The following is an 11336-nucleotide window of genomic DNA, read 5'->3' as shown; positions in this document are numbered from 1 at the left end:
AGTTGAAAGAGAAAAATGTTCGTGTGTGTTTGTGTGTGTGTGTGTGTGTGTGTGTGTGTGTGTGTGTGTGTGTAGCAAGCAGTTGTGTAATTTTTCCCTTTAAGCCATTAACCCTGGACGCCTACAGTGAAAACCAGAGAGGATCTGATTCTTATAGATTAGCTTTGCCCAGCACGTTTTTAACCGGAATAATTCAATTTTTTTGAAATATGGATACAAATGTTTTAGTTGTGCCTAGAAACGTTCAAAAAGAAACATTGGTCTTTATTTCCAATAATAAATTCTAAGCACAGTATATGAAGGGAATTTTATAAGATATAATTAGAGCTTTGGATTGTCTTGTACACTCCCCATCCCCTCCCCCAAAGCAAAAGCAGTTAGGGGCTAACTACCTTGACTTGGTTGGCAGCCCTGCAATCTAAAGCTGGCTGTACTTAATGGTGTTATTAAAAATAGGGCACTACCTCTTCAAGGACTCCAGCTCTGAACACTGACAGCCCCTGATGTCCATCAGAGGTTAGTAAGACCCCACGGGGATGAAATGAAGGTGCCAAGTGCTCTCACAAGGAATCTATGAGTTGGTGTTTCAGTTTGGAGTTTGTCTTAGGAACATGAGTGAGTCACGGAGAAACTAAGAAATATGGGTCAGAACAAGTCAGGAGACAAAGACAACAAGAAAACAACAAAACCAGAAACCAACAGAAGATCCAGAGCTGGGACACTTCCTGCAATGTCGCTTGTATTGTGAAGGTCCTTATATTTTGAAGACCTGGTCAATTTAATGAAGACCAATTCTGGGTGGAGAAAACTGCTAATTCAATGATTCTTATCAAGTTTGGGTTTTAAAAACAAATTGTGTGTGTGTGTGTGTGTGTGTGTGTGTGTGTGTGTTTACATGCTCTCTCTGAGCTTTTTAAGGCTGTATGTCTTTAAGAGCAAAAGGCCAAACTGTACTAGATAGAAATGATAGAAAACATTCAATTTAAAGGTTGTTTTCAAAGATTCAGTAGTTCCAATGTGAAAATATCTAAAATGAAACAAATCATACAAAATAAACAATGGATAAAAGATCAAAATTAGAATTCTAGAACTTAGAAGTAGGCTGAACATGGATGGGTTCTAAGTTATCCTGTTTTTTGTTTGGGAATTAGGTACTGATCACGGTTCTTCTTCAAATCAATTATCCCTGGGCTCTTTTTCCCTGGCAAATAGATAGATAGCTCTCACTCCGCTCCTGCCATCTAGGCACAAGGCAGAGCTTCAGTGAGACACCAAGCCAGCTCATGATATACAGAGAGTCACCTGGTTAACCATCCAATGATCAGCTTCTCTGACATGGACATGCTAGGTCATGTTCATGCTAGGTCAGTGTGTACTGAAAATGCCTAAGCTTTTCTAGGAATGAGAGGTCTTTTACTGTCCCATCCAGTGCAGAGAAGGATACTGCCCATTCACTGACTTCAATTTTCTTTTAAAGCAGAAAAGTCTCTTGTCTCTCAACAAACTAAATCAGACTCGAACGCCTAGAATTCCTGCTTTAAGGATGATTATTCTTGAGGCAGAAACGCAAGCAGCAGTGACCATTTTTCCGCAGGCATGCTCAGCCATCAGGGAAGCTTAATGAACCCCTATTTAGTATGCATTTATGCAGTGATTACATGAACTTTGACCTCTGAGGAGCTGTAGCAATTAGGTTCAGTGTCCAGCGTCTTCTACAGACCATTCCCCACACTCCCCCTCCCTTCTCCCTGCAGTTTATGCTCTAGGAGGACATAGATCACTAAAGCTCGCTTTTTAGCCCAAGATTTTCTTCCACACAAGTCGGTTTTGCCCTCCACTCCTGTCTGAACAGCCATCTCAGATATTGGGGCTCTGATTGTCTGCATTCCTCCAGCGCAGTGGATTTCAATTCGGTCTTGTCCCACACTTACACAAAGATTAGCGCTAGTGACCCAATGAGTTTCGTTTTCTGAGATAAACCAGAACTCTTCCGGTCGGACTGACTTAACATTTTTAAAGGTATTCATTGCCACTTGTTTTACTTGAAACCCGAGTGAATTGGCAGAAAAACTGGAGGAGGCGCACTGGAAGGGCAGCTGGAAGTGTCTGTCTTTCCCCCAAAAAGAACTAAGAGGCAAGAGGAAAGTGTTTTAAGTTTCTAGTAAACATTGTTTAGCAAAAGAATAATAGGAAAGTTGCCCCTTTCCCGAAGAGGGATGGAGCTCTAATTGTTGCCTTTAGCTGAGCGCTCAGATAAACTGCTGGGACTCCTTCTAAAGTGACCCACGACTGCATTCATCTCTTCTTGAACTTTCGGTGAACCTGAGATTAAACAGGGGTGAGCAGCTAAGCAGTTTGTTGTTAGCAGCCTTTTCAACAACCCTTTCAGACTGAGTAAATATTGATCGGTTTGAATCTGATTGCCCCAGAGGAAAACATTGCTGCATCTGAATGGCCTCCAAAAGTAAACTCTCAAAGGTGAGCCCATAGCAGACTTCACAGTCACAGCAAGACCTAAGGCAGGCTAGTTTGAGGACACCCTCGATTTTGCCAGTACTTTGGATGAAGGTGGGGAAAAAAATTAAAATTAAAGGAAAAACAAACAAATTTTATATTGCAATTACCCGGGATCCCTGATTAAGACCTTTGTTTCATTTTAAAATGTATCAACAAAATGTTATTTTCTGTCTCCCCTATTTACTTTGTTTCAGTTGCCATTGCTGTCATTTTTCAAGGCACTAACTCTGCCCCTCAGAGACTAGAACAGAAAAGACCTTAAAATAGGATGTGTTAAGCGCCTTTGATTTAATCGATTGGGACAACTAAAAAAGATACAAATGTTTTTCTTGTTGAAAGGTGTATTAATGTCTCCTAAATGCATTACTTGTTAGCTGATTTATTCTATGACCTAGGAAAGCCTAGGGATATTTAGGCATAATTTATTGTCCTCTTCCCTCTCAGCTTCATTAAAACCAGCACCAGGATTCCAGCATGTCGGACCGGCTTTCAGATATTGAAATCAAGACAGTGGTATGCAAACGACACTTTAACACATTAAAGTATTTGAAAACCAGCCATCTGTTTTGCTTTGTGGCCTTACACTAATAAACAAAAGATACAGTATAGCCAGGCGGGGGAAATGAAAGAAAGGGGTGGTGTCTTTGAAGTTCTCGCCATCCACTAGAAGCTTTTCAGGCAATCTCAAACCCCAGCAGCTGAGGGGAGGATGCCCCGGTGCCCTTGATATGCAAGCAGCAACTGCCCGCACAAAGTCCTGGCTTCCTCATTTAGCAGAGATGTGTAGGAAATCTCAGAAGTCTTCTAGAAGGCCTGCAAATTATAATACTTTGTAGGTTTTTCTCCCCAGCCCATCTTCTCAAAACACCCTCTGAAATGGAAGTCATACGTCTGTATCGGTGATGCACTCTGCCCTGAGAGACCAGCACCTTCAAATACCTGTGAAAGCTGAGGACGGGGATTCAGCTCTCTGGTCCCACACTTACCTAGAATATACAAGGCCCTAAGCTCCATCCCTAGCAGCACCCAGGAAGAAAGGTCCGAAAATGTCGCTTAAACCCCGAAACATGTTAAAAATGATAGGACACTGTCACGAGGTCTTGACAAGCCATCGGTCATGTGTCGATTTCCTCCCCTCTGACACAACTTGGCTATACAAAGGCTTGGTCTGATTTTCCCAAGCTCACCTGGAACAGCCTGAATCTACAGAGATTGTAAATTGATTTCCAGGTTGTGCGGCACAGAGTTGGAAATATGCAGAAATATTACAGTCGTGGTGGCAATGAAAGGAACGCTGAATCTGAAGGGATAAGGTGTGCGAGGCAGAGATGTGAGGAACTGCTGGGAGGGGAGGACGCTGATGCAAAGAATAGAGAAGGAGGCAGGGCTTTACTGAGAACAGACCATCAATTTCAAAGGTAGACTATATTGAAGCACAGCCTGACGATCCAAAAAAGGAAACGGAGACATCCTTACCACAGCTATGTACTGAAGCTGATTCAATGGGAATTTGCTCTGGGTTCACAAATGTGAGGAAAGACTGACTGAAGACAGTTTTCAGCTTTGGAAGGGGCTGTGTTTACGTGTATGTCAACATTCAGTTGGAGGTGAAAAGGTTGGCACTTGACCCAGGAAGTATCCATGTGTGTTCCAAAAAGAGATCTCCTTCATATATTCCTTTACTTTTTCTTTTCCATTTTGAACTCTGACTATAATAAAGAGAGTTGCTGTTGTTGCAAAAAAAAAAAAAAAAAGATCAGTGTGTTAAATAGACTTTGGTTGGGTGAAAATGTACTTCTAGGGAAAGCTGCAAGCTTCATGTCAGAGGGAAACCTACTTCTTTGAAAATGAACACCACCCTCCCTTCCCCACATGAAATGAGCCAATGTAAGCAGACACTGTAGCCCAGCCAAACACGCAAGATGCTTAGGCATACCTGAAACTTGAATATTTTATTACAGACATCTTAAGTAAGACCCGTAAACTCTGCTCTGGACCACGTCACTCCAGGATCTCAGAGCTGCTCATGATTGTACAGGAAATGGGGACTATCTTAGGCTCACAAAGGACAACTGATAGAACTCAGTGTGCTATTTCAGGGAGGTCAAAACATTGTGCGACATGCAGAAGACTATTCACGAACCACACAAAATATACATTCGTTGTGCCATCCATCACATTAACAAACAATTAGCTGAAAATACACTTGTCTCCAGCCAAGATACAAGATACTGTGAAAAGAAAGGGTGGTTGAAAAGAATTCCTTTAGGTTACAAATTGTCCAGCATAATTTTTTTTAAATGCAGGGTGGCCAGAGAAGCAGGAAGAATTGGTTAGAGTTTGGGAAGACTTGGCACAGGAAAGGTTCTGAACCTTGTGCTTTGTAGGCCTAAACTCTGAAAGAACCAACCAAGGCCACCTTCTGAAGTATCTGACTCAGAATGAGAGAGGTTTTCTCCTTTCACCCATAATCACACATGGCCTGTGCCAGTTTTGAGAATTTGTCCACCCTGTTTGATTTAGTGACTTACATATTTCTACAAAATGTGTATAAAGATAAATCTCTGAAGAGAAAGCATTCATACCCAGCAATCTCACACACAGGAAACCAGCTACGTCAAGGGGTGAATTAATTGTGTAAACATGGAGCATCTCTTCCTCATGAGCCTTTGGACACCCTCCCTCCTCTATGTCCTACTTAAAGGCCAGGTGGAGCAGAACAATACATAGATACAAAGGCGAGACGCCTCCCTTCCGCAGACATCTGTTGGCAAAGGGAACTGTTCTCCAACGGACATCGTAAAGGAACCATAGGTTGTGTAAAAAAAGATCTCAAGACAGTAAAGAAAGGGCGTTGGGGACCATCAGAAATTGATGTGGGCACCTGGTGTAGAATAAGGAGTTAACTTTCAACCAAGTCTCCAGAATTCTCTGGAAATATCTTATCTTAGCCAGGAGCTCCCCAGATGGGACCAGAAAGGAAGGAGAGTCTGGTAAAGAAAGGAAGATAAGCTAAGAATGTGCTTTGGGTAAGAAATCTCAGCCCAGGGAGAAGCCTGGGCTGCAGAGTTGGGCTGGGGCAGCCTCAGTGGGAGGTAGTCAGAGTATCTGAGGTAGATGACGCCGGAGAAGGGGCGCTGGGCGAGGAGCTGGATTTCTCAGATGATTCTTCAGTTTTCTCATCGCTTCCAGGAGGGGTGGCGGGTGAAATGGGCAAGAGCCCCTCTTTCTCGCGCTTCTTCTGCTTCATGCGGCGATTCTGGAACCAGATCTTCACCTGGGTCTCATTGAGCTGCAGGGACGCGGCTATCTCCACCCTGCGCGCTCTTGTTAGGTACTTGTTGAAGTGGAACTCCTTCTCCAGCTCTGTGAGCTGCTTGGTGGTGAAGTTGGTGCGCACTGCGTTGGGTTGACCCACGTAGCCATACTCTCCAACTTTCCCTAGGGTAGAGGAGGAAGAGAGAAAAGGTAAACATTCTTAAACCTTTACCCCAAACTTGAGGCAATATTCAGTAAACTGCTCAGCGCAAACCCTATCAGGAAGCTCCAGTGACGAACGATGTTGTAAGTAAAGTGTTAACCTGAAGTCAGCCATTAGCGTGATCAGGCTCGTGATTAATGGAGCCTGTAGATATTAACAGGACACCACTACCACCTCCCACCCCCACACACACACACACACACACACACACACACACACACACACACACACACACCATCTACCTTTAGACCACTTACACCTCAGCCCCTTTGAAACTCCTTTGCCTCAACACACCTGGGCACCCTACACCACCCACTACAACTCTAGATGACATTAGACATAAGCAAGAACCTATCTTTTAAAATCATTAATTTTCCTAGGAAACTAGGTGCACCGGCCCCTTTCAAAAACTGAACAGCATTTGTTTGCCAGCCGGCAGGACTTACCTGTTTTGGGAGGGTTTCTTTTAACTTTCATCCAGTCAAAGGTCTGCGCTGGAGAAGACGTCTCTGAAGCAGGGGAACGACAGGCTTCTTGGTGGCTGGCGTGGAGAGGGGATAAGGAGTTATTATACGTGGCCAGGGCCAGACTCTGGTGCTCTTGTCCATATGAGTGGTGAATGTACTGGGGCGAGCCCACTGTGCCCCCAGCATAACCCTGGTGGTGGTGGTGATGCTGGACCATGGGAGACGAGAGGTTTCCAGAGTAAACAGCGGGAGCGCACGGGGGGTACCCACCACTTACGTCTGCTTCCTGATTTAATCCATAGGGGCCATAAGGCGCACTGAAGTTCTGCGCGCCATAGCTTGGACCACAACTCGAGTGGGAATAAGAAACCCCAAGGTTCCCAGAAGTCTGGTAAGTAGCCGGCTGGGGATGGTGATGGTGGTGGTGGTGGTGATGGGGCGAGCTGATCTGCACCCCCCTGCCCACTAGGAAGCGGTCGTCGCCGCCGCAGCTGTTGGCACTGACCGCGCAGGATTGGAAAGTTGTAATTCCATGGTCTGAGGAGTAAGCTCGCGCCGAGCAGGTCCCAGAGTCGCCACTGCCAAGGATGGGGTATTCCAGAAAGGAGTTCATTCTTGCATTGTCCATCTGTCACTGAGTGACTGGGTCCTGCGAAGCCCTGGGTGACCGTGCCAACTTTCTCACTTCCTCCATAGGACCAGAGAAGAAAAATGATATGAATGTACAGTGCGCAAGAGGCGGGGCGGGCAGGCGGAGGGCTCGAGGGGAAGGACACGTGACTCTGTCAGCCAATGGCTGAGCCGCCTGCGAAAGTTTACCGGCGGCGGCCGTGATGGATCACCGTTTCAGTGGCATTTAAATCCCCGGCGCTCCTCAGTGTAGGTGACGCGCGCTCGCCCCCCCAGGCAGCCCGGGCCGCGGCGGTAGCTACGGCCGCTGCCGGAGCTGACTTGGAGCACTGGGACTAAAGGGAACCGAGACTGACTTCTGCGCGCGCCCGGCTCTGCGCGCCTCCGCCTCCAGAAGTGGGGGGGATGGGAGGCACCCTCCGCGGCCCCTTCCCCACCCAGCCGAGAGAACTGAACTGGCAAGAGGTGAGAGGGGATGAGGCCTCCCGGCTGTCTTGTGGCGGGCATCTTGTGGGCTGAAAAATCTCTGCGTGGTCGCAAGGACCCTGGCGGAGCTGGGAGCACACAGGGTGGGAAGGGTGGGAATCCAACAAACACCACGCCCTCAGCTCGGGGACTGCCGCCAGGATCCAGCCCCAGCAGAGCCCCGAATCGCGGCGCCTAGGGCGAGGTTGCGTCACTGGCTCGCCAGCCTCGGAATGTAGAGGGACGTGCGCAGACGATTGACTGGGAGGAACCCGGGTGAATGTGTTGGGGACCAGAGCAAGAAAAGAAACTTCTGTCCTCATCCAAAGGGTCTCAGAGCCCTCTTCCCTGATTCCTGCTGGCCAATGGCATAGCAATGGGAGCTTCTGTAATTCGACCCCAGGGCCGTAGGGGGCGGAGGGGGTCGGCCTAGGAACCTAGCTCTCTGGGAAAGGCCGAGTGTCTTCTCTCTCTCTCTCTCTCTCTCTCTCTCTCTCTCTCTCTCTCTCTCTCTCTCTCTCTCTCTCTCTCTCTCTCTCTCTCTCTCTCTCTCTCTCTCTCTCTCTCTCTCCCTCCCTCCCTCCTTCTCAGTCAGCTTTGCTCGTGGTAGCCTGCAAGATCCGGAAGCAACTCTGCTGCTGGAGTTTGAGGGGTAGAAGGCAGAGGAGAGAGTTGGCGCCAGCAGACGTGGCTGGCGTGGCCGAGCCTGAGCTGCAGGCCATCTGCCGACTCTTTGAGACTCAGAAGCTTGTTCACTCTAATGTAGGCCTCAGAGGGCCAGATCACAGTCAGCACCTACAAAGTATGCTGACCTTCCCCCGTCACGTTTCTCTCTTCCAGGAGGGGCAAATTAGAAGCGGGAGAGTCCCCTCTTCCCATCATCCCCTATTGCCTGTGGGGGGGGGGCAGTTGAGAACTGGCAGGTGGGAGGGGCAGTGGACAGATGGCTGAGTGGATGGGACCCTTTCCAACGGACTGTGTAGTTGCTTGTGTGAACCTGCAGGTCACTCCCCAGAGAGACGCGTGCAAAAATGTGAGCATCACCCCAGGACAGGGGCCCTGTTTTCCATCAACGTCGTCCTACAATGATGCTGATGGTACCAGTAATTGTTGTTTACTATTAGATGCCATGGCAACTCTGGGCTTGGAGAAAGAAAAGGCCAAACCTGAGAACGGGCATAGTCTTAAGTGGGTGAAATTCAGCGGTCACCTAAGAAACCTTGCAGACAGTTCTGCACGGATTTTGCTCTAAACTATGATTCTAGCCTTGTATCAGACAGGAAATTAACAGTGTCATGTATGTGTGAGTTTAGGGGTCCCCTTCTCTGTAGAAAAAGAGTGCAAAGTCTTCAGACTTCTGTGTTTTGTTCTCCACACATAGAAGTCCCCTCCCCCACACCTCTCAACCCCGCCCCCTGCAAACCTGACCACCTTCCTGGAAACCCTAAGCAGACTATGTCCCCGATTCCCCCTTAGTGGCAACTGAACGTTTTACCCCAACCCAATTATTTGGAGAATGCTATTTCTCCGTGACCCTTGGCTCACCCCAAAGCGTGGTTAAGGGAGGAGCAAGACCTGGGAAGCTTCCTGCCTTAGCTTCAGCTTCAGAGGAAACATCAAGTAGAGAAAAGCAAGGTGGACCTCCTGGAGGAGGCTCTTTGGAAAGGGCAGTCCTCCAGCTATGAGGAAAGAAGGGACTCCTGTACTCAGGATCAGGAGGCGAGAGAGGCTTGATGCTTTGAGTGCAGATGAGGGCCTCTCTCAGTAGAAGGCAGTCCATTCCTTCTCCCCGTTGCCACTTGCCAGGCCTCTGTGGGCCTCCTTGCATTAACCTATTGGCTCCAGGACGCCTGCCTGAAAGCTGCTCCCAGGCCTGCGCTGCCCTCCTACTAGTTCTCACTCCCCCGAAATCTTTTTCCTCCACCTCTGTTTTTCTGGGCACCCTAACATGGGGTGTTTTCATCAGGATCACAAACACACTGGACCCACCGACACCGCCCGCGGTGCTGGCTCGGGGCCTCCGCAGACCTTGCCCTAATGACCACCGGCTTTGCCTCTGCTTTCCCTGCTTTCCCGAGGAGGCTCTCCCCTAGCTTGCAGCCTTTAGGCTTATGCAGCTCAGATTCTTTCCCAGCCCCCACCCTGGAGGAATCAGGAAGGCCACTGTGCAGGGTAAGAGACCTTTGGTCTTTTGAGCAGCAAGGAGGCCAGCGACCCACGCAGGAATCGAGCTAAAGTGTCTTTAAATAGCCCCAGGAGAGTGGGTGAAAGGCGAGCTTGGACCATGAGTGAAATAATCCTCTGCAAGCGGCATGCTTGGCTCCAAGTGCCTCTTTCAGGGCCCTTCTACTGGAAAGAGAATGAGGGAGGAGGAGACAAACCGAGGCCCGGAGCTGTTCTTGGCATCCGCGGCTCAGCAAAGCTGTTGTTTTAAAAGAGCAATAAAAATGAATTATGACTAAACGCCTTCTAACTTAATGCTTTCGGACGGGGATCCCCGGCAAATACGTAAGAGGATTTTTATTTGTGCATGTGTTCCTGCAATTGATCTCTTTGATGACATTCTCATTCATAGAAAGCGTTTGATTTATGAGCTTAGGACGAATCGCATCCAGGAGCCGCGCAGCTCTGGCCACAGCCGGGACACCCTGCTCCGTTCTCAGAGCCTGGGGCCTGAAAACCGCCACAGTCCCCACACACCAATGCTGCTGAGGGATTGGGGGAGTGAAGGGCGAAGGGACGGTAGGGAGCAAACCCCTGAATAAAGTCTGAGCTTTCACTGTAATTCCCAAGCTTTTGCTGTTAAGAGCTGGGTTCTTACAGCAATCAGCCCGCCCCCACGCACATGTTGCTGCAGTTTCTCACGGTAAGTCACCAGAACAGAACCCAGAAAGGAAAACAAATAAATAAATGAATGTGGGAGGAGACAAAAGAAGGGGGAAAAAAAACAACAGCCCAATAACACACCCTAGATCACATTTTATTGATAAATTCATTTAAAGTGCTCCTTCTCTGTCTAATAAACTGGGTTAATTAATAATCTAGGGTGCAAAACACTTTTAAAATCTCAACTTGCTAACCTGACTTCAAACCCTTAATGATTTATTATTAGCAATGTAAACAGATGTAAGGATTAAATATCGATTTGTGTGCATGTGGTGTGTGTGTGTGTGTTGTGAGGGCAAGAATCCTGGGATGGCTGGAAAGAGGCCTTCCTGGCATGCATTTCCTAGCTAGTAACCATCGTTTTGTTCTATTTTGTTTTCCTCTGTCTTTTAGGTCTGTTTTTCCTGAACCCATCCACAGCTGGGAGATTAATCAACCACACTGAAAATGGGGGGAGGGGAAGGAAGAGTTGGACTGTAGATGTTTGAAACAAACATATGTATAAATAAATGAATTTTTGATAACTGGTAGCTTGGTAAGGGAATGCCACTTTACGCATCCTAGAGTTCGAAGTTTCTGTAGGCACTTTACTTCTCCACTTTCAAAAGCTTGGGCGAGGGCCAATTCAGGCTGCCCAAGCCTCTTTCTATCACTAATTTAACTCTATGGCTTGAGTCTCAACACTGAAAACCAATCCATTCCCTTAGGGGGATTAAAAAAGCAAAAAAAAAAAAATTTTTTTTTTGCCAGAAGCCCTATCCACTTTCTGGCTTTCTTCTTTGTTGCTGTCTATTGCAGACTTTGAACATGCCCCTAATAAAATATATTAAAATTGAAAAACTAAATTGTGACCAGACTTTTATTTACCATGTTAGACTAAAAGAAGTCTA

General features: G+C 47.3%; 1 protein-coding gene and 1 long non-coding RNA gene across 3 annotated transcripts; one reads left to right on the top strand and one right to left on the bottom strand.

The window, feature by feature from the left end:
* Positions 1–5285: 5285 nt before the first annotated feature.
* Positions 5286–7108, bottom strand: Hoxa1 (homeobox A1). Of its 2 annotated transcripts, XM_032905165.1 has the most exons (3): positions 6743–7108; positions 6445–6539; positions 5286–5958 (listed from the first exon to the last, which is right to left on the bottom strand). In XM_032905165.1, the coding sequence occupies exons 1-2, from the start codon at positions 7091–7093 to the stop codon at positions 6480–6482; spliced, it is 411 nt and encodes a 136-aa protein (XP_032761056.1). In that variant the 5' UTR covers positions 7094–7108; the 3' UTR covers positions 5286–5958; positions 6445–6479. The 2 variants fall into 2 exon arrangements, with proteins under 2 accessions (XP_032761056.1, XP_032761055.1); XM_032905164.1 differs by having other exon boundaries at positions 6445–7108.
* A 201-nt stretch (positions 7109–7309) lies between these two features.
* Positions 7310–11181, top strand: LOC116902831. Its single transcript, XR_004388238.1, has 2 exons — positions 7310–7560; positions 10840–11181. It is a non-coding gene; the product is annotated as an uncharacterized LOC116902831 (long non-coding RNA).
* Positions 11182–11336: the final 155 nt, after the last annotated feature.

The sequence above is a fragment of the Rattus rattus genome, chromosome 6, assembly GCF_011064425.1.
Source record: "Rattus rattus isolate New Zealand chromosome 6, Rrattus_CSIRO_v1, whole genome shotgun sequence".
NCBI lineage: Eukaryota > Metazoa > Chordata > Mammalia > Rodentia > Muridae > Rattus > Rattus rattus.
The sequence above is the reverse complement of the archived record's forward strand: the minus strand, read 5'-3'. Positions and strand labels throughout refer to the sequence as shown.